The sequence below is a fragment of the Notamacropus eugenii genome, chromosome 7, assembly GCF_028372415.1.
Source record: "Notamacropus eugenii isolate mMacEug1 chromosome 7, mMacEug1.pri_v2, whole genome shotgun sequence".
Classification (NCBI taxonomy): domain Eukaryota; kingdom Metazoa; phylum Chordata; class Mammalia; order Diprotodontia; family Macropodidae; genus Notamacropus; species Notamacropus eugenii.
In genome coordinates this window covers 135,686,533-135,710,509 of record NC_092878.1, presented here as the reverse complement: position 1 = coordinate 135,710,509, position 23,977 = coordinate 135,686,533, and the positions used below count along the sequence as shown (strand labels likewise).

The window sequence follows — 23,977 nt, the reverse complement described above, 5'->3', positions numbered from 1 at the left end:
CAAATACACACCCTCCACTATGCTCATTTTATATCCGTTGACATTTTAGGCACTAAATTGTCCAAGGCATCACCATGTGATCTGCATTGCAGTTCCACTAATAGGAAAACTACAATCTCAGTGGAAAGTTATAGTAACACATTCTTGAGTTGAATATGTTTGTCATCATTTGTCTTACCACGAATTTTTCTTTCCTCCTCCTGGGAGAGCAAGTTAGATTTAAAAGCACTGGTTTTAGAGTCATTAATTGTTGCTCAGTTGTGTCCAACTCTTCATAACACCATTTGGGATTTTCTTGGCAAAGATACTGGAGTGGTTTACCATTTCCTTGTCTACCAGATTAAGGTGGAGGTTAAGTGATTTGCCTAGGGTACACACCTAGTGACTGTCTAAGGACAGATTTGGACTCAGGTCTTCCTGACTCCAGGCCCAGCACTGTACCTCCTGAGCCATCTAGCTGCCTCGCTAAGAGTTATAAATACCTAACAACAAATTTTGCCACAAACATTTATTAGCTGTGTTACCCTAGGCAACTCACTCACCCTCTGTCTGCCTCAGTTTCCCCACCTGTAAAATGGGGGTAATAATAACACTTACCTCTCAGGTTAGCATGTGAGGATTCAATGAGATGACATATGCAAAGTGCCTGGCACAGAATAGACACTTAATAAATACGTTTGTTCCCCTCTCTACCATAAATGATGTTATTTTTAAAAATTTCAAGTAGGAAACGCAACTTAATTAAAATTTTTACTTAGTACTAGTAGGAACAGACATTTTTTAACTACTTGGATTATCAATGATTTATAGTTAAATTCTAGAATTCCAGTGTGCCTTCCACGGGATACAACAGGAACGCTTATGTTAGTGTTACCTTTGCTACTCTCGGGATCTGAAATCCTGAAGGAGCCTCCTAGCAGGACTTTGTCCCTCTGGTCTTTTTTCACGTTAATCTGTTTTGGCTCCCATTGCTAATTAAAGGAAGCTAGTATGTTATGTTCCTCATTTCCTTGTCTGCTTAAGGACCTAAAATAGCTTCACTTTGCCTGGGAACGGGTCCAAAATTTAGTCTCTTATTCAAGATCCTACGTCAATGGTATCCTCCTCACTTAGCCAAGTGTCTCCCTTCACCTCCTTCATGCCCATCCCCTGCCCCCAGTCTCATTGCTCTCCAGTTTAGACCTTCACTCTCTACCCCAGTCGGGTATTGCTGTGGTCCCTGTGCCTTTGCATGTGCTACTACCCCTTCTTGTAAAAACTTTCTGCCTGGGAATTTAAATCCTACATTCTCATCAGGGCTTATCTCAACATTTTATTCATGGTGTGATATACTTTACGTATCTGTATATATGCTATAACTACTACAGAATTACATAGACTCGTATATGTAAATGATGAAAGTGATGTATTTGGTCGCTTTATGGTTTTTATTTAAGTATGTATTTGTCTTCCCTCACATGTATTCCTTGCAAATAGGGAATGATTCCTTCTTTGTCTTTGTAACCCTCATGCTTGACTCATAGTAGGTAATTAATGGATGCTTTTTGATTGAGTGACTGAGATCTTCTCAAGGATCACTAGAGTGGTTTTTTCTTCTGAAATATATAGTGTAATGTCTCATTCTTTAATATTGCTATATGTTTGTTCTTTAGCTATTCCATAGCAATGTGTCTTGTTTTCAGAGCTAGACTTGTAGACCCTTTGAGGGTTAGGGACATTTGTACTTATACCAGTTGTCATAATAAAATACTTGGTACATTAATGAATGATTCTCATTTTACTGTGATTCGCATATTACTCTGGCCTTGGGGAATCATGCTTAATGGTGCAGTGGATACATTCCTGATGTTGGACCTGAAACTAGGAAGACCTCAATTCATATCTTATCTCAGAAACTTATTAGCTGTGTGACCCTGGGCAAGTCGATTAACCAGTTCACCTCAGTTTCTCCATCTGTAAATGGAGATAATAATAGTACCTACATTCCAGGGATTGTTTTGAGGATAAAATGAAACAATAATTGTAAAGTTCTTAGCCTAGTACCTTGCAAATGGAAAATGGTACATAAATGTCATTGTTCTTATTATAGTTTAATTTATGGATTAGTTTTATATATATATATGTATATGTAATTGTAGATTATAGAATAGTGAGATACTTTCTATAGTTATACTTACTTTAGCTTTCAGGACAGAGTTAGAGTGCATAATTGTGAGTCATATGCTTAGTTCCTCTGTAGGTATCTTGTCAAAAAGAAAAGGAAAGATTTTCTGAGATGGAAATGTAATCAGTCCTTGATTATCAGGAAGTGGACAGTCCATTTCTCTTCCATCCTGTTTTTCTTGTTCTATGGTTCTCATGCCTGATGGAAGAACTCAGATTGCTTCGTGGTCAGAGATAAGGTTCCCTTCACAAGCGAAAACTTGTAGAGGAAAGTCTTACAGCTCACCCAGCCTCTATCAAGTAATCTTTTCCTTGTTATGCACCTTCGATTCCATAAGGAGAAGGAAAATTCTAAATCGCTGATTCTGATAAGTCACTTAAGAGAGAATATGGATATGGTGACTGCTAGAGAATATATTAAGATTAGTGTTTAATAGTAATTTTGGGAATTGCCTGTAATTTTAATCTGTTTTCTTCATTACCATGATAGCAGAGAGTTCTGAAATATAGCTCTAATGAGGAGGACTTTAATGTTTTGTATAAATAAATTCACAAATCATTTCTCTTTTTTTCTAATTTATTTATTTTAGTTTTCAAAATTCATTTCCACAAGATTTTGAGTTCCAAATTTTCTCTCCATCTCTCCCCTTCCCCACTCTAGGACATCATACATTCTGATTACCCCTTCCCCCAATTTGCCCTCCCTTTTGTCACACTCCTCCCTTCTCTTATCCCCATCCCCTCTATTTTTGTGGAGAGCAAGATAGATTTCTATATCCCATTGCCTGTATATCTTATTTCCCAGTTGCATGTAAAAACAATTTTTAACATTTATTTTTAAAACTTTGAGTTCCAACTTCTCTCCCTTCCTCTCTCCCCACTCATTCCCACTGAGAAGATAAGCAATTCAATATGTGTTATACATGTGTAATTATGCAAAATACTTCCATAAAAGTCATGTTGTGGAAGACTAACTACATTTCCCTCCATCCTATCCTGCCCCCTATTTATAAAATTCTCTCTTTTGAACCTATCTCTCCTCAAAAGTATTTATTTCTAATTACTCCCTCCTCCCATTTGCTCTCCCTCCTATCATCCTCCCACCCCCTGCTTATCCCCTTCTCCCCTACTTTCCTGTAGTGTAAGATAGAGTTTCATAGTACATTGAGTATGCCTGTTATTCCCTCCTTAAGCCAAATGTGATGAGAGCAAGATTCACTTTTTTCCTTTCACCTTTGCTCTCTGCCCCATTCTATTTTTCCCTTTCTCCTCCCAATATATTTCTCTCTTACCCCATAATTTTACTTTTTAGATATTGTCCTTTCTTATTCAATTCACCCTCTGCCCTCTGTCAATATGTATATAATCCCTCTAGTACTGAGAAAAGTCTCAAGAAAAGTCTCTGGCCATGAATAGTATCTCTCCCTGTAGGAACGTAAACAGTTCAACTTTAGTAAATCCCTTATGATTTCTCTTTCCTGTTTACCTTTTCATGCTTCTCTTGATTCTTGTGTTTGAAAATCAAATTTTCTATTCGGCTTTTCATCAAGAATGCTTGAAAGTCCTCTATTTCATTGAATGACCACTTATTTTCCCCTGAAGTATTATACTCAGTTTTGCTGGGTAAGTGATTCTTGGTTTTAATTTTAGTTTCTTTGACTTCTGGAATATCATATTCCAAGCCCTTTGATCTCTTGATGTAGAAGTTGCTAGATCTTGTGTTATCCTGATTGTATTTCCACAATACTCAAAATTCTGGCTGCTTGTAATATTTTCTCCTTAACCTGGGAGATATGGAATTTGGCTACAATATTCCTAGGAGTTTTCCTTTTAGGATCTCTTTCAGGAGGTGATCAGTGGAGTCTTTCAATATTTATTTTGCCCTCTGGTTCTAGAATAGCAGGGCAGTTTTCCTTGATAATTTCTTGAAAGATGATGTCTAGGCTCTTTTTTTGATCATGGCTTTCAGGTAGTCCCATAATTTTTAAATTGTCTCTCCTGGATCTATTTTCCAAGTCAGTTGTTTTTCCATCAAGATATTTCACATTTTCTGCTATTTTTTCATTCCTTTGGTTTTGTTTTATAATTTCTTGATTTTTTATAAAGTCATTAGCTTACATCTACTCCATTCTGAACTTTAAGGAATTATTTTCTTCACTGAGCTTTTAGACCTCCTTTTCCATCTGGCCAATTCTGCTTTTTATGGCATTGTTCTCTTCATTGGCTTTTTGAATATCTTTTGTCACTTGGGCTAGTCTATTTTTTACACAGTATTATTTTCTTCAGCATTTTTTGGGTTTCCTTTAGCAAGCAGTTGACTCATTTTTTATAATTTTCTTGCATTGCTCTCATTTCTCATCCCAATTTTGCTCTACTTTTCTTACTTGGTTTTCAAAATCCTTTTTGAACTTTTCCATGGCCTGAGGCCAATTCATATTTTGATTTTGAATGGAGGAGCTTTGACTTTGTTTTCTTCTGTTTGCATGCTTTGGTCTTCCTTGTCACCAAAGTAAGATTCTATAGTTTGATTCTTTTTTCAATTTTTTCTCCTTTCCCCAGTCATTTACTTGACTTTTGAGGTCTTTGTCAAGGTAGATCTCTGCTTCCAGTGGGGGTGGGGGCTGAACTATTTATCGTTCTATTCCCCCACCATCTGTGGGCTTAGAGCTCCAGAAACAGTGGCTGCAGTTACCCCTCCTGCTTCTGTGGCTGCTGAGGACTCCTTTACCCCTCCCTGCTCTCATGTCCCTGGGGCTGGACCACTCCACTCTCCCACACTGGTCCAGCAGGATTTTCCCACTGATCTTCTAATTTGTCTTCAGCATTTTGGGTTCCTGAAGTCTGGAAACTGCCACAGATGCAAGAGATTCAGTCTCCCCAAGACTGGCTCAGGTTCCCTCTGTGCACCCATGACCCATGCTGGACTGAACCCTGCCCCCTGCATGGTAGGATAGATACTTCCTGGTAACCTTCCAGGCTGTCTTGGGCTGGAGGTTTGCTTCATTGCATCATTCTGTGGATTCTGCTGTTCCAGAATTTGTTTAGAGCCATTTTTTATAGATATTTGACTGGGCTTGAGGGCAGTGCACTAGAAAATACATGCTGTTACTCCTCCATCTTGACTCCATCCTGCAAATCATTTCTTTGCATTGCTTTTGTGAGAGATAATCCCTGAGGATCTCTCAAGAGTGAAGCCTCTTCAAAGAGTTAATTATTTTTTATCCTGTCAAAACATTTGCAGTAGGTTGATCTTGTAGAGAAATATTTTTTAACATATTCTGTACTTTCCCAGACTTCACCCTCTTGTTTTTAGGCATGTAGCAGGGGAGGAATAACACCTCCCCCACCTTCTCTTTTTCTAAAACTGTTTACTCTTGCAAAAACCTGTGAAATCTGTCTTTGTTCTCTGTTGCTGGGGCAGATTGCTGGGAATAGATTGTACCCTCACGGCTTGCACCTGAGGAAGGGGGCTAGGGAGGAGGGGATTGTGGTTAGGATCTATATAATTGGCTGAGCTGAACACACCTCCACTCTCTTTGGTTGGTGCCATCTTTTGGGTGCTCTGAGGGAGCCCTTTCTCGAGAAAGTCAACAAATGAACTATTCTTTCTGCTAATATCTCAGAGTCTGTGATTTATTGGTAAGAGTCTCTGTACCACACACTCTTTTGGGAGCTTGTCCAGGATTTTATGTCTCCTTTTGGGGAACTCCCCCAACCTAAATTTGAGGGCACGTGCTGTGCCAGATTTTTCTGGTGGCCTCCAGGTTCGGGACTCTCCCCTGACGAGGGAAAAACCCGAAGGGAAAGCTCAGAGTAGCAGAACAAAAGTTCCAGGGCACTGGTAGCAGAAGATCACTGGTGGCCACCCATGTGAAGTGAAAGAAATTTTCATTCATGTAAGTTTGTGCACACAGACCCAGGTATGCAGACCAGGAGGACTTAGAACCTAAGTAAGACAGGCCTACAAGGTGTCACAAGCCTGGAATGACAACCCTCTGGGAGATTGGGTTCCCCAGAGTCTAAGCAGAGAGGTCTGTAAGAAATCTGAGGGAACTGCAGTCTCATGAGGGAAAGCCATACAAGCCTGCTTAGACTCTTTTGAGTTGGTAAAGTGGTCATCCAAGAGGATGGAGAAATCAAATTCAAAATCAGGTGGAGATATGGAAATGGTACCGGATGTTCCAGCTGATAGTCCCTCAGGATCTGGACTTAGTAATTGGGATGAACTTCCAAATTATAGGGATAAGAACAAGAAGAAAATGATTAAGTATTGTTGTTTTGTTTGGGCAGGCGCCCAACTCAGAGGAAATGTCTTCCCGTCAAAGTATGGATCCCCTGAGGACTGGATTTGCCAAAAATTGAACCTCTATGTTAATTCTAAGGAGCCTTTTAATCAGGAAGAAAGTTCCTATGCAGTTCTTTGGCTGCCTTTGTCAGGTCAATTTGTTGTGCAGAAGAAGCCTAAGGACAAGGTTGAGGAAAAACACAAATCCACCAGTGAGACCCGCTTCTTGCTCTTCCTCCTCCTTACCTTTCTCCACCAGCCCTAGCCCTGGTACAGGCCACAATGCCCTCTCCCTCAACCCCCCTTCCCCTGCAGGAGGAAGCGATGGAGAAGATCTGATTGATTTGGTAAGGCCAAGTGATACTCCTTACACACCTCTCAGGAGGGAACTGAAGCAATTGTTCAAAGATCAAGAAAACTTTCCTCTCCTTGAGAGTACTAAGGTGTTTCCAGTCCCATTAGCCCAGGGTGGTATTGGTTATGTGAATGTTCCCCTAAGTAGAGCAGAAATTAAGAGTTTCAAAAAGGATATGAAGAAATTAATTGAGGACCCCTCTGGGGTTGCTGATCAGGTTAATCAGTTTTTAGGACCAAATGTATGTAAGTGGGGAGAGATTGTGGCAATTTTAGATATTCTGTTAACAGGGGAAGAACAAGGGCAGATTAGGAGGGCTGCAATGGAAGCTTGGGATGATGCACACCTGATAGCCCAAGGGGGTCTCCGAGCTGAGGAGAAGTTTCCTCTCTAGGATCTTGACTGGGATCATAATAATGCAGCTCACAGGGGAAATATGAGAAAACTCAGAGAGATCATTGTTCAAGGAATTAGAAATACAGTACCAAAGAGCCAGAACTCAAACATGGTACAGGGAGTGCATCAGGAGAGAAAAGAGGCCCCTTTGGTGTTCTTAGACAGACTAAAAGACAGTATGAGAAAATTCTTGGGCCTTAATCTGGAGGACCCTATGGCTCAAAGCCTCCTCCGGGTTGATTTCATGAATAATTCATGGCCTGATATTAACAAAAAGCTGCAAAAGATAGAAGCATGGCAAAAGAAACCCCTGGAAGAACTTTTGGAAGTGGCTCAGAAAGTCAAGAAGAGAGGAAGAAAAGAAGGGGAGGGACAGGCTTTCCCTTATTATGCTACAAACCTTGAAAAAACAGGAGGAACAGATTAAACTTATGCTACAGAGAGTTCAGGCTGTGGTAGGAACATCCTGAGGCAGGAGTTAATTTGTAAGGGAGAGACCTTATAACTAAGCTATCTATCCAGCTGGTCCCTCAAGGGACAAAAATTATTCCCAAGATAATATTAGTATTAAAAGAAGAGGAGGAGAATAAGATTGAATCCCAAGTCTGGGCTCAACCCTGGAATTGGGGGCAGGTTAATATTACTCCCATAAAGATTAGACTCAAAGACTTGAATATAGTAGTCAGAGTCAAACAATATCCCATACCCCTGGAGGGAGGAAGGGACTTAAACTGGTAATACAGGGATTGATAGAGGATGGATTGCTGGAGCCTTGTTTTTTTCCTTATAATACTCTGATTTTACCCATAAGGAAAGGAGATGGCTCTTACAGGTTGGTTCAGGACTAGAGAGAAATTAATAAGATTGTCCTCCCTTCATACCCTGTGGTTCTGGATCCCTGCACCCTCCTAGGTGTTGGCCCAGACCTGTGAATTGTATGCCTTGAACCAGGCTTTAAAACTTTTAAGAGGAAAAAGAGGAAACATATATAGACTCCAAGTATGCTTGGGGAGTGGTACATATATTTGGAAAAAATTGGGAAGAAAGGGGTATGATAAACAGTAAGGGGAAAGAATTGACCCATGTCACCCTCCTCCTTCAGGTTCTTGAAAATTTACAGTTGCCTGAAGACATAGCCATGGTCCATGTAAATGGACATCAGCTGGGCCACTCACTAGAGGTCAGAGGGAATTGATTAGCTGATATGGAAGCAAAGTGGGCAGGTGAAGGGGAGTATGGAACAAAGGAGGATTGGATATTAATTTTAATTCCTGACTTTCCCCCGAATCTTGGCCCACCTAGACTATCTGGGGATGAAAAGAAAATGGCCCAGAATTTAGGAACTGTACAAAATGCTGAAGGGAAGTGGCTCCTACCAGAGGGGAGAGAGGTGATCAATAAGGCCAGTATGAGGCAGATCTTACAACACCTACATCAGGGGAGTCACTGGGATGTCCAAAACCTGTGTGATGCAATTTTGACTCAATCTGTATCTCCTGGGATTTATACGCTGGCCTGTCAGATGGTGGATGGCTGTATTATTTGTTGAAGGACGAATAAGACTGCTCACTGCCAGGCACCAGGAGGAGGGAGACCTCTGGATATAAGGCCATTTCAAAGCATCCAGGTGGACTTCACTGAGCTGTCCCCTGGTGGAAAACTCAAATACCTCCTCATGGTAGTAGATCACCTAATCACTTGGGTGGAACCTTACCTCTTGGGCACAGGCCACTGCTTCAGTGGTAAGTAAGATTATTTTAGAACAAATCATTCCCAGATATGGCCTGACAGAGAGGATAGATTCAGATCAGGGAACACACTTTACTTCAAAGGTCCTCCAGACTATTATGACAGCCCTTGAGATATCTTGGGACTTCCATGCTCCCTGGCATCCCCTATCCTCAAGCAAGGTAGAAAGGATGAATCAAGAAATTAAGAGGCAGCTGATCAAATTAGCCTTAGAAACTCAGCTTCCATGGACTAAATGTCTTCCCTTAGCCTTGTTAAGGGTTAGAACTAAACTGTGAAGGGACATTATACTGTCCCTGTATGAACTTTTATATGGGCACCCCAAACCAACTACTGATATCCCCAGTATTATACCATGTCCAGTGCAGCAATGGCACCTGGATGACATGCAATAATAACCTGATCTCAGGTATTAGCCACAAGCAGAACTGTGAATATCAGTTAGTAGGGGGGAACCTGAAGCATGGTTGTATAGTTGATTGCAAGAAAAACAACTTGACTGGGACATTGACCCTCCCAAGATATAACTGGGCTTGGCACAACCTAACCTGATCTGATTACTTCACCACATTCTGGAGTGCTGACAATAGAAGGGAATCCTATACCAAACAGTGCTCGTGGAAAAAGGAGCAACAATTATGGAGATGCCAGTATAAAAGTAATGATTGGTTGCAGTATGGGGGCAGTCCCTTGGGAGATCAGGACTTGCAATACTACTCTGTAGTTCCTAGTGAGACACTTATATCCACCCAATGGAGCCTGCTCTAAGGGATCATTATTGAATATGCAGAAAAACAGCATGTACACACGTACCTTCAAACTATACTGGGATCTGTTACATAGGCTTAGATTTAAATTCTTTTTCTTACCAGGTCAAGAAGGACATCACTTAGGGATAAAGTTGTATGATGATCTAGGGAGATCAAGGAGAACTGCAGACACATCCATTGCTAGCTCAGGGAATGTAATGGATGGGGTGATATTTGGCCACCTGAAAGGATCATTAAAGAGTATGGACCAGCAACGTGGATGCAGGATGGAGTTGGGGATATAGAACCCCTATCTAAATGCTAAACAGGATTATCCACTTCCAAGCTGTGGTTAAAATAATAACTAACCAGTCTGCCAAAGCTCTCCATTTGTTGGCAGACCAATTAAAGTAGGAAGGCTATTAAGTAATGTAGGCTAGTATTAGATTACTTGCTGGCTGAAGAAAGTGGAACTTGTGGGAAGTTGAATCTCTCCTCCTGTTGTATGAAGATAGATGATAATGACCACATCATGAAAAATATAGCAGATAATATCAGGAAAATTTCCCATGTACTCATCCAGACTTGATCATCCTCTCTTAATATGTCATGGTGGTCCTGGTTTGGGGAAAGTTTGTGGAAACAAATTCTATGGTTTGTGTTAATTGCAATTTGTGGTATAATATTACTCCCTGTGTACCTCCCCTGCCTGATGCAGCTAATTACCTGAACTGTTCAAGATACCCTGTCTAAAATGATCAGATTAGAAGGAAAGGCAGAGGGATCCATTCAGTTGATGATTTTAAAAAGTCAAGAGTGGACCCAGTCAATCCTCCAGGTTGAAATGAGCCTGAGGGCAGAGATGATAATTTGATGGAAGAAGCATATCAGGAATGGTATAAGGAGTCTTCGAAGGGTAAAAGATAAGAAGAGGGATTGTGAGAGATGATCTCTGAGGATCTTTAAAGAGTGAAACCTTTTCAAAGAGTTAATTATTTCTTGTCCTGTCAAAACATTTGCAGTAGGTTGATCTTGTAGAGAAATATTTTCAACATATTCTGTACTTTCCCAGACTTCCCCCCCGTCCTTGTTTTTAGGCATGTAGCAGGGAAGGAATAACACCTCCCCCACCTTCTTTTTTTTTTCTCTAAAACTGTTTACTCTTGCAAAAACCTGTGAAATCTGTCTTTGTTCTCTGTTTCTGGGGTAGATTGCCAGGAATAGATTGTACCCTCAGGCCTTGCACCAATGAGCCCTGAGGAAGGGAACTAGGGAGGAGGGGATTGTGGTTAGGATCTATGTAATCTGCTGAGCTGAACACACCTCCACTCTCTTTGGTTGGTGCCATCTTTTGGGTGCTCTGAGGGATCCCTTTCTTGAGAATGTCAACAAATGAACTATTCTTTCTGCTACTATCTCTGAGTCTCTGATTTATTGGCAAGGGTCTCTGTACCCCATACACTTTTGATCTTCTACTCATTCTCTTTCTAGCTCTTCCTGCTAAAACCCTCTTCTTGATTCTTTATCTGGCCTTAGGGATAAAGTTAGTTGGACTAATAATTATTTAACTACTCTGTGACTCAATTTCCTTATTTGTAATGGGGGTGGGGGTTAGATGTGATTTCTTCTAAAGGCCCTTCTAGCTCTAAATATATGATCCTATAATTACTCAAGATTTTTCTCCTCTTTCCTTTCTTCCTTTCTCCTTTCTATATTGAAGTTCAATAAGGAAAAATAGGAATGACTTTTTTGTTGCCATTAATATCACATCTGCTTTATAAAAAAACTAAATTTCCCAAACAACTGATTTAAAATATTTTAAATTGCCAATAGTAAGATAGTTTAAGGCTGCATGATGTAGTAGATGAATGCTATACTGAAAGGAAGACATTGATTTGAATCCTGTTTAAGCACCCTGGATAAGTCACTTAGTCTACTTGAGCATTAGTTTCTTCATCCTTAAAAACTGGTTTAGTAAGAATGTCTTCCTCAGTAATCTGCTCTGGGAATCAAATGAGAGGCTCTACGTAAGGTGTTTTACAATGTTAGAGATGTGTAAATGCTATTTTTATTATTGTTAATAATATCCATGCCCTTCTAATTATAAAATTATAATCACAATCATAATGGTAACAACCGTATTTATATAGGACAGAATATTTTAAATATGTTATCTCACTTGATCCTTATAGTAACTCTGGGAGCTATCTGTTGCAGTTTATTATCCCCATTTTACAGATGGGGTAATTGAGACTCAGGGTAAGCAGTTTGCCCCAAGTCACAGAGCTGGTAGCTCTCAGAATCAGGTTGTGAGCCTAGATCCCTTTGGATTCCAAGTCCATGTCTTTTTCCACTATGTGACTACACTACTTCCCAGTACACTGAAAAAAGTTTCATTTATTTATTTTGCTATATGAAGATTCATAATGGTTATGTTAGGGACATTTTAAAATTGTTGGTAAAAGATTTAAAAGACAATTGAATTGAATACTACATTAAAAAGTTTAAGATAAATTTTTAGCATGACATTTTCTCAGTGAAATTAATGAATGAAAGCTTTTATAAGATTGCCCACCACAACTTTTCATGTATAATAATGATATTTGTAAAATAGCATATCTAGCTCATAATCAGGTTACAATTTCATGTCAGTCTTCATGCATTTAGCCATTTAAACATATTTCCAAAACTACATGGGCTAATGGTAAATATCAAAATGTCTGACATCATACAGGAAATACATTTCCAGTAGTCTGTATGTAGTTCATCTATAATTGGAAAATTATTTGAAACAATCAAAAATTCAACTGACAACAAAATATCTCAGATATGATTATTCACAATTTGTATATTTAACATAGATATAAATTATATTCTTGCATTAGTTTTGGAGTGCTGGGACTCTGTTGCTGTTGTGTCAGACACTTTGTGACCCTGGGGACCAGACATACCAATACTGGCCATGGGGTTTTCATGGTAAAAAATCCTGGAGTGGTCTGCCATTTTCCTTCTCCATTAATGCAAACAGAATTTAAGTGACTTGCCCAAGATCACACAGCTAGTGAGAGTCTGAGGCTGGATTTGACCTTAGGTCTTCCACACTCCAGGCCCAGTAATCTCTCCACTGAGCCATCTAGCTGCTTCCTGGGACTGGGTGAAGAAGTGCTAACACCTCAGGGTCAGCAACACTTTTTTGTTTCTCAGAAGGGATTCTCTGCCTCCAGTCAGCATTTATCAAGAGGCCAAGGTTTTATGGCACATTTCCCCCCAAGTGATGCTGCTTTAGTCTGTTGAGTTGAACATTTTCTTTTCATCATGGTATTGTCAAAAGTGACCACAAAAAAGCTAAACTTTTTAAAAAATCATTTTATTTGTTTCAGTGTTTTACAGTCACTTCCATATATCTTAGATTTTTTTCCCCTCCCTCCCCACTCCCTCCCGAGATGCCATGCCATCTTATGTAGGTTCTACACATACGTTCCTATTAAATACATTTTCTCCTTAGTGATGTTGAATAGAAGAATTAAAATGAATGGGAGAAACCACAAAACAAAACAAAGCATATTACCAAAGTAAATGATCTGCTTCTATCTGCATTCCAATTCCATAGTTCTTTCTCTGGATGTGGAAGACATTTTGCCTGAAGAGTCCATTGGGAATTTTTTGCTTTGCTATGAAGGACTAAGTCTACCAGAAAAACTCCTTGCACATTGTGGTCATTGCTGTACACAAAGTTCTCCTGGTTCTGCTCCTTTCACTCACCATCAGTTCATATAAGTCTTTCCAGGCCTCTCTGAAGTCTTCCTGTTCATCATTTCTTGTAGCACAATAATATTCCATTACATTCATATACCATAATTTATTCAGTCATTCCCCAATTGATGGGCATCCCCTTGATTTCCAGTTTTTGGATACCACAAAGAGAGCTGCTATAAATATTTTTGTACATGTGGGACCCTTTTCCATTTTAATGATCTCTTAGGGATACCGTTCTAAAAGTGATATTGTTGGGTCAAAGGGCATGCACATTTTGGTAGCCCTTTGGGTATAGTTCCAAATTACTTTCCAGAATGGTTGGATCAGTTCACAGCTCCACTACCAATGAGTTAGTGTTCCAACTCTCCTACATCTCCAAAATTTATCACCTTACTGTTTACTAAACTTTTTTTTATTAGCAAAGAATGAAAAAAAGTATTTCACACAAAAACCTTCACAGATTTCAAGTATCTTGGGCAATAGTTTCAGGGCATTCTATCCTGGTTAATTGTGTGTGTTCCCAGCCCCGTTCCCACACCAGCAATTTGTGGAAAAGGTACTACTCTCATCAGAGGCAGAGAGAAATTGGCAGAAATGCAAACTTATTCTTTACTCAATGAAATAAACATTTGATAGCACCTACTATGTTCTCAGTACTGGGCCAAGTTCTGTGAAGGAAATAACAACGTTCAAGGCACAGTCTTAGTCTTCAGGGTTCTTGGGCTCTGAGTTGTTAGGTTATCAGGCAAGACATTGTCAGAATAGAGGAAAAATGGGTCACTATGTCTCTAGATGTGGAAAAGATCAAAGGCACCGATAAAATCTGATATGCTTTTGTTTCCTGGTTTTTGATTGGCCTTGTATTATTGAAATTTTATACTGCCTAGACTGGCTAGATGGTAGTAACCTTCCAATACCTTTCTATAGGTTTTCAACGGTTTCCATGGGGAAAAAAATCAATCTGTTTGTTGGATTAATACCACAAAACTCAAAAAGGTTTTTTCTCCAGGTTCTAGTCTAAGTATGTCTGTCTCTTCTCCAAAATTGCTCAAGACATCTGCATTATTTTTGCAATAATTTTTATTGCTTGGCAGACCGGGACAGCACGTCTCTTCACTGCTATAAATATTTATAGTCTATATGTGAAAGAAGAAAAAGAAAAAAAGGAAGTTTGCTTAATGAAAACAGGGAGAGACTGCAGAGCAAGGGAAGTCTATGAAGCAAGGACACTCAGTCTTGATTCAATTGAGCAAGGCTCCTTTGCCTCTGCATTGTCCACCATGTGCACCAATCAAGTCTCTTGGGGCAGCTGTGGTTCCTTGTGGCTTTTTTGATACTCCGACTACTAGGAAGCTCTTTCAGGGACCTTTAATTCCCTGATAGTTCTGATACCTTTTAAGGATAAGAACTTGTCCAGTCCATATGGTAGAGGTCTCAGATGGATATCTTTCTACCAAATGCTACTCCTTAATGGTAAAGTTCAAAATATTTTTCCAGAGGACTATCCACCACTTAATGGGTTGGGCTGTTTATTGGCAACTCTGATCTTGGGTATAAAAAAAGCCTGGCATGGGAAGCGCTAGAAAGAAATCTAGACCATAAAGGGGAAAAAATAATAAAACAAGTGATATAATGTCCTCTTGAAGGAATGAGGAAAAGAAGACTAGAAGTCTCAGTCCTTTCCTCTCCCCTCACTCCTGGAAGGATGGACTTCTGTATCTAAATGATCTGGCACATGTAGTGGGTGATGTCAGATCTTCCTAGTTCCCAGTAGATCTCCTAATAAACGAGGTGGTCATAAGCATGAGCAACTCCAAAATATCAGGACTTTAAGTCTAAACCTGGACTCCCCCCAGTACAGCTTTATTTATACAAACAGTGGATAGAGTTCTGGGCCTGGAGTTAGAAAGACTAGTCTTCATGAATTCAGATCTAGTTGCACATACTTCCTAGCTATATGACCCTGGGAAAGTCACTTTACCATGTTTACCTTAGTTTCCTCATCTGTAAAATGGACTGGAGAAGGACATGGCATACGACTTCAATATCTTCGCCAAGAAAATTCCAAGTGAAATCTCAAAGAGTAGAACATGAAATGATTGAACAACAACGATTGTACTTGAATTTTTGACCAGTGGATTTGAGGAACATATAACTTTCTCTGGCTTCTATAGTTATTCCCATCCATAAAAATCTTTTCAATATGAGGCAATTTTGTTGATATCAAAATCTTGGATATCAAAAGAAATGTTACATTCTATAACTTCTACAGTGAGTGTCCATCTTGGAGTTCATAGGAGCTACACCAATCATTGAATGCAAATTAGTTTCCTTTGTTGTAAAATATTTATTTTTTCTTGGACTTTTTCCTGATACTTTAAGCTCTAAGGCTGGTTCTTTGATATGAAAATTGCTTCCTGTTGAAATAATTGCATTCCAAAAGATTAGGTCTTCCTGAAAGCCAGAAATAAATGAATTCTAATAGCACAGATAATATTTTGGGTAAAATATCTTTTTAACACAAATTTGCACAAAAAATATAAAAATTTCAATGTGAAGTGTACACAGAGAATCGAATCTAAATAAAACATTTAAAAGGTTTTTTTTTGAGATCATACTCTTTTAAAGGATTAAATTATACATGAGTATAATATATATGGTATTTGATATTTAGTTGAGAATTATTGTTGTAATTATTAATATCCATGTTGGTCTGATGTTGATTAAAATTTTAATACAACAGTTGGCCATTAAGGAATTATAACAGATGGAAGGGTAAGCTTTTTAGCTTAATTGGAAACTATTAAACATGAAATAAAAGGGGTTCGTTTTGCATAATAAATAAAATATGTTCACAAACTCGTGAAGCAGGAATGAATGTATTAAAAATTGCTGGTTAGGGCAATCACAGCTCATATTCATATATGTGTATAACCTGAATATCCTTATGACATTGATGATAAATGAAAAGTGGAAATGAGTGTTTTTACAGAGGTTGGACTATAGTAGGACAAACTTAACAGCATGTGGGTCCATATTCCTCCTTCTTTTTCTCTGGTCTGGTCACAGTTTTACGGGCAATGCATATAGTAACTAAGCTAACTTATAAGTTAAATTCCCAATCCTCTATGCTCTGTAGGAAAATTATCCTCATGTGGGTCCATATTCCTCCTTCTTTTTCTCTGGTCTGGTCACAGTTTTATGGGCAATGCATATAGTAACTAAGCTAACTTATAAGTTAAATTCCCAATCCTCTATGCTCTGTAGGAAAATTATCCTCTCTTTACAGAATTTTATAAAGCAAAAATCTGTCTACACTTTTCTTTTTCAGAATTCCTCTAAGTAATTCTAGCCCCTTGTTTGCACATGGGGCTCCCAGAATAGTTACCTCTTTAGATCACTGATTGAAGAACGGTTGCACTTAATGCACACATACATAGGGAATGCATATAACCAAGTGACAGGCAGAGAGGGAGACACGTAAACAGGGCATACATATAAAGGGGCAGCTCATGCCTCTGACACTGCAGGGTCTCTGATATTATTTGATGATGTCATCATGCTACTCTCTCTGAAACTGATCACCAATGGATGCTGCTCTTTGCTGAGTTTCCCTTGAGCGTTGCACCTGGCTGTCTTACTTCTTTTGCTCCCTACAGCTCTTCTCCAGTTAGTCAACAAGCATTTAGTAAGCACTTACTATGTGCTGGGGATTCACAGGAAGGCAAACACTCCCTGCCCTTGAGAATCTCACTTTCAAATAGAAATAACTAGTAGATACAAGAAATCTGCAAAGAACACCAAAGATTCCAGCAGCTGGCGAAGCTGGGAAAGGTCTTCTGCAGAAAGGGACACATGGGCTAAGTCTTGAAGGAACAATGGGAACCAGTGGGTGGTGGTTAGGTGGCAGAGCTTTGAAGGCAGAAGGGACAGCCCATGCAAACACAGGGAGATAGAAAAGGTCTTGTCTGAGGAACTTTAAGCAGGTCAGTGCAGTGGAATCCTACAGTGCATGTAACAGAACAAAGTATGAGCCTGGGAAACTAGGAAGGAGCTGGGTAATGGTAATGGACTTTGTCAAGCATAGGAGTTTGCATTCGATTCTGGGAGCAATAGGTAACCCCAGGAGCCCACTGAGCAACTGTTCAGATGTACCCTAGAAAAATCCCCTTGGCAGTGAGTGGAGAATGGATCGAGGTGATGAGCAAGTGCAGGCAGGGAGAGCAGTTGAGGAAACTCTTGCACTGGTCCAGATGAAAGGTGATGAGGGTTTGACCTAGTGATGTTTCTATGTGTGGGGAGAGAAGAGAATATGTATGAGAGATATGAAGATAGAAATCATAACATTTGGCAGCATATTGGATGTGAAGGCATGTGAGAGTCAGGACTTGAGGATGGCACTGGGTTTGTGAGAATGACACTTGAGTGGCTGGCAAGAAGATGGTATCCTTGACAGTAATGAGAATATTGGAAAGAAGAAACTTTGGGAGGAATGAAAATGAGTTTTTGGTGCAGAGTGAAGTGAGCAGAAATAGGAGAATACTTTATGATTATAATAATAATATTGAGAAAAGCAACTTTGAAAGACTTTAGAACTCTGCTGCAGTGATCAGCTGTGAGTCCACAAGACTGAAGGCAAAATGCTGAGACTTACATTTTCAGAAAAGGCTAATATGGGAATTTATTCGGCTGCACTGGGTAGCTATGTATTGAGAGTTTTATTTTGGAAATTTATTTTTAAGTACAGGATAGTGAGATACATTAATTTAAAATATTTGTAGAAAAGAATGAGCTGTAGTTTGGATATGTTGAGTTTGAGATGCCTCCAGAATGTCCAGTTACAGATGTTCAAGTAGCAGCTGGTGATGTGTGATGTCCCTTGGTGGAGTCTAGAACTGGATATACAGACCAAAGAATCATCTACATAAAGATGATAACTGAATCCCTGGGAGGGAAGGAGATCACAAGTGAGATAGAAAAGAGGCCCTGGGACAGTGACTTCAGGGAATCTCAGCAGTTTGCCTCCTGGTTACTGTGTTTCTATTACATCCCTACTGCTCACTGTCTTTCACCCTTTTACAGATTTCTTTGCCCTTCTCAGCATGTTACTCTGCTCATCTCATAGTCTTTGATGATCAGTGGTACTTGGTTCTAGCTTCAGGGCTTCATCTTGACAACTGACAGCCATTTAGCATAATCACTGAAGTGTCACAGAATACCCCAAGTAGCAGCTAAGATTAAGTCTTTTCTTCTCAGTTCATTTGTGTGAGGCAGAGATCACAGTCCTTTATCCCAGGTAACCATCTGATTTAGGGTTAGAAATTCCCCAAATCCTCTTTGGCTGAGCACGAATATAAATTTGAACTAGAACAAAAGGTCAGCAGAGAACAAGAGGTTGATTTTCTACTTCACTAGTCTTCATTCTTACTTGTAGCACATATATCTGTGAACATCAGATCTTTCAGCTAGTGAAAAACTTCACTATTTATTATAAAATGCTTATGTATGTCATTCTAAATTTGATTTTTCAGGACGTTCCACCACCAGGTCACTATGATGTTCAAAAATCATTTGAGAATTCATATGGCAAAGCTAAATACATGCCACCTCGTACTTGCATGGCCAGAAAAAAGCACAACTCTTTCCTCAGTTCAACTCCTAGGAATTTAGAGATAAAGAAAGAAGGACCAGGTAAGATTATTACATATCTTTTAGAATAAAACGGTAATTGGAAGTGCTATAGATGATTCTTTCTCTTCTTTTTTTTTACATATTTTCATAAGTTGACTATTCAAGTAATTAATTTTTCTTTTTAAATATTTGTCTAATTACATATAAAAGCAATTTTAAGTTTCTTTTTATTTTCAAAGTTTCTCCCTCATGTCCTTCCCTCCTCCTCTTTGAGACAGTAAGCAATTTGATATAGATTATATATCTGTGGTCATGAAAAACATATTTTTATATTAACTATGTTGCAAAAGAAGACACAGACAAAAAAAAAACCCAAGAACAATAAAGTAGAAAAACTATGTTTCACTATGCATCCCAACTCTATCAGTTCTTTCTCTGGAGGTGGATATCAGTTTTTATCATAACTCCTTCAGAAATTTTCTTAGATCACTGTATTGCTGTAAACAGCTACATTGGGGCAGCTAGATGGTGCAGTGGATAGAGCACCAGTGCAGGAGTCAGGAGGACCTGAGTTAAAATCTCACCTCAGACACTTCACACTCACTAGCTGTGTGACCTTGGGCAAATCATAACCCCAATTGCCTCATCCTGGGTCATCTCCAGTCATCCTGATGAATATCTGGTCACTGGATTCAGATGGCTCTGGAGGAGAAGTGAGGCTGGTGATCTGCACAGTCCTCCCTCACTTAAAACAAAGTCAAGTGAAAGTCATGTCATCATTTTTCTGATGGCACGGTCTTCTTCGGCAATGAAGGATGAACACACACATGGCTAAGTCATTCACAATTGATCATTGTACAGTTTTGCTCTTTGTACAATGCTTTCCTGGTTCTGTTCACTTCACTTTGCATCACATTCATATAAATCTTTCCATGTTTTCCTAAAACCATCTGGCTTATCATAGTGTTTAGCTTTCTATTGTACTTTGCAAATGTTAAAGAATATACATGTTTTCTATGTTATATTACATAGAAATGGCTATCAACAGGAAATGTATCAGTCTTTTTTTAAGACAGATAGAAATTACTTCTTCAGGAGAGTTGATCCTAAATTTTAAAATCATTATTAAGCCCTAAAAGTGTGAATTTGCCTGAGAATGTTTTGGTTTTTTTTATGTCACCAGAGGAAAATAAAACTGCCAAAACTGATAGAAAAAAATGTATGATTCAGTTTTTAAGTCTTACAATGTTATTGTAAATATATTGAGCTATTGAAATTAAAATCAAGGAGGGATTTGATCTTGGAACTGGGGGAACGAAGTAAGCTCAGTGACAAAGACTTGGGTTTCTTTAAAGATTTATCTTTCATTAGAACATCTAAAAGAACGTCTTCCATAGTTATCATGCCAGCCTTATGAGACTGTACCCATGAGATCATGTACCTATTTTGACCTCACCTTGGTATACAGTGTGAAGTACTTGTCTATATGTTGTCCTCTTCTTAGTATGTGCCTTGATCCTTTGCTTCACCACAGTAACTTTCTGTAGTTGAATTTTTTTTCATTTTTGCTCATTGTTCTTTCATTTGAGAGTTGGGCTCTGCTCCTGCTCTGTCCCAGCTTCTTGTTCCAGGACTCAGGGACTTTCAGGCTTGCACTGGGCCCTAGGGTCTAGCTGCGGGCTTGCACTGGAAGGGGGCCACACTGCTGCCTTGTAGTGAGGGAAAGGCCTCCCTGTTGGTCTTTCCTGAGTGTGAGGTTTTACAGGTGTCCTGTCCCAGATGCTGGCTTGCTATGGAGCAGGGCCTTTCTGTTGGCCAGCCCTAGTAGTAGGTTTGATCAGTAGTTGGGGCAGGGCCTCCGTGGTGGCCTCCTTTGGGGCTTTGCTGGGTTTTTGGTCTGGGACTGCTGGCTTGCCTCAGGGAGCACAGGCCTTGAAGTTGGACTACTAGCCCATCCACTAGTTTCTCCTTCCATCGTTGTGAAATAGACCTTTTCTGCTATATTGATAAGTTGCTTCCCCTCTCCTAAATTGGTTCTGAAGCAGTTTTCAAGGTTGTTTGGAGGGGAATTTGGCAAGACTCCAGGGAGTACTTTCTTCACTCCCCTATCCTGGCACTGGAAGTCATAGCTATTTATTTACATACAAAGTGACCTAGATGGTTCAGCAAGAGGTGACTCAATAGCTTTGCTCTGCTAACAGATTTTTCATCACCTTATCATGTAACCTTAGGCAAGTAACCTAACAGCTCTGTTTATCAATGTTCTGTTTGCAAATGTTGAATCATATTTGCTATATCCTTAATCTCTCCTGTCGGTTGTAAAGACTGATGAGGCAATAGTACTAAATTACTTTTAGAACCTCTGAAACTGGGCAGAATTATATAGTCTGGCTGTAATTTGAAGCATGTCCTGAGTTAAATGTCATGCCAACATGGGCATTGAGATAATTCTGGGAGGGGAAAGAAATGACAGTTAAAGGATTAGTCATTTTTCCCCCTGAATTTACAGACATTGTTACAAAGTTAAATGCAAATTGGGTTATAATATCTTCCTTTTCAAAACAAATAATTAAATGATTTTACCCATGCATTTTACATATGCCTTTATTGATTACTCAAAGCAACTGTACAGTAGTGAGCACACTATAGGAATGGGATACTTATAGTATTTATTTACATCACCAGTCTATTCTATTTGTCATTTGGATTCTTGAAGTGAATAAGAATAGGAAACCCATATACATTTATCAATATTGTAACTCATTTAATTCCCTGATGTCATTAACTGATGCTATGACATATAATGTTTTATTTCTTTTGGGCTATATTAAGTATCTCCTTTGCTATAAAACCATTTCAGTGATTTTTAAAACTCCCAAATCTCTAAAACATACATATCATACAATCTGACTTTACCAAAGATGAACAGGGATGATTCACTTAATACATGTTTTAACTGATCATTAAAAAAACCCCTTCATTTGGACACCATGTTTAGTCAATCAGGTTGCCTATACTCAAGTATCATATTAGTGTCTTTCTAATTAGATCATTTATCATTTTTATTGATTTTTAGGTTAAGTTTTCTGGTTGATAAATCTTATAAGCCCTTCTTGCTCCCTTTAAGTATTATATGTGGTCTATGGTCATCTTTCTATATGGAAATGAAAAGAGATCTTTATTCTGACATTTCCATTTTGAATTCTTAATGAAATCTGACCAGATAAGTACTTTATCCTCTTTTAAAAATCAATGCTACATAAATAAAATATACAAGAAAAATAGCTATATTTGGTCTGTTTTATTCTTATATTTGTAATATAAATGATGCACCCTAATCTTATTTCATGTTCTCAGACATGAATTATTATTCAGGAATTAGGTTTCCTAATTTTCTTTATTTCAGAATTAGGAAGGTTGATTTTGATTTGACTGGATTGTAGAAGGCACTCATGAGAAACATTCACATCCCTAGGACTTTGGGGCAAAAATTATTCTGTCATTTAAATTATAATATTTTGTTCATTTTGCAAATTTGAAAAAGGTTTACCTTGCTGACTTAACAGCTTGCTAACAAAGTAAAATAATGAATTGTAGAGTTCATCAGATAACTTTTGTCTTTTTTGAAAAACCTTTAAAACTTTTTTGAGTAATACATGTAAATGATGCCCTTACACTTATTTCTCATTCATAGTTTTTGGATCTGGGCATGATATTGAAAATAAGAGTGTAATGCTCCTATATTAATTCTTAACTAAAACCATAAAAATTTGCAAAGTTTACAGTTATCTTCCTGTGTTGCTGTTTTTTTTTATAGCAAAGCTCTTCCCCAAAAGGGGAAAATGGTGTATGTGATCCTTTATAGATACTTGTTGTCTGAAGATAATGAAAGATTTTAATTTTCATTATCTTAGAGGTATATTCAATAAGCATTTTGAGTCCTAACTTAAAAATCTTCAAAGAATGTTGACATCAACTTGTGACCAGGAGTCTCAGTCGGTTTTCTTAGGAACCAGTTTCTATTGTCTATATCTCTCCCACTCTAGTTTAAATAATTTCTAGTCCCTTCTTCTATAATATATGAAAATTCTTATTAAATTTATCCTCAGGATTTCCTTTGACTCAAATATACCCCAAGTGTATATCCTTTCTGTAAGAGATATTTTTGAAATTTTTAATTCTACTTTTCCCCCAACAGCATATGTAAATATTATACATATAGATACATATACATTCTGTTTTACTTTGTAGTCCCATTACTGTAGCTTACAATATATAGTATAGAATATAGAGGGTACATTTTAGAGTATATATGCTATAATGTGGGCAGCTAGGTGGGACAGTGGATGGAGTGCTGGACCTGGAGTCAGGAGGACTCATCTTCCTGAGTTCAAAACTGGTCTCAGACATTTACTAGCCCTGTGCCACTGAGAAAGTTACTTAACCCTGTTTCCCTCAATTTCCTCATCTGTAAAATGAACTGGAGAAGGAAATGGCAAACCACTCCAGAATCTTTGCCAAGAAAACCTCAAATAAGGTCACTAAGTGTCAGATAGGACTAAAAATGACTAAATAGCAACAGTGCTGTCATGTACTTCTATAGGGACAGAATCACCCCAATACTGAAATTCTTATTATAAATGGAAGCAGAGGAAAGAAGTTGAAGCTAAATAGAACAGATGACATATATTCTTGAAGAGACAAAGGAGTTGATGGAGTTGGTTTTATCATAGACCCAAGGGCAACAAAAACCATTATTTCATGGAATATTTGGTCATCTCTCATTCAACCTCAGTACTTACTCTTTGGTCACCTTCTTGCCACTGTACACCAGGCCCCTTTAGGTGTTAGTTTTCTTAATCTAATGAGAGAATGTAAACTCCTTGAGGCTAG

The 23,977-nt window shown here is 38.6% G+C and overlaps 1 protein-coding gene across 2 annotated transcripts in view; it reads left to right on the top strand.

Annotated features, from left to right (window-relative positions):
* STPG2 (sperm tail PG-rich repeat containing 2) overlaps positions 1–23,977 on the top strand; it is a 579,741-nt gene that overhangs the window by 185,462 nt on the left and 370,302 nt on the right. For both annotated transcript variants that reach the window (XM_072624685.1, XM_072624686.1), the window contains exon 11: positions 18,985–19,144. In XM_072624685.1, coding sequence (XP_072480786.1) covers positions 18,985–19,144 — 160 coding nt within the window. The remainder of the gene's footprint in view (positions 1–18,984; positions 19,145–23,977) is intronic.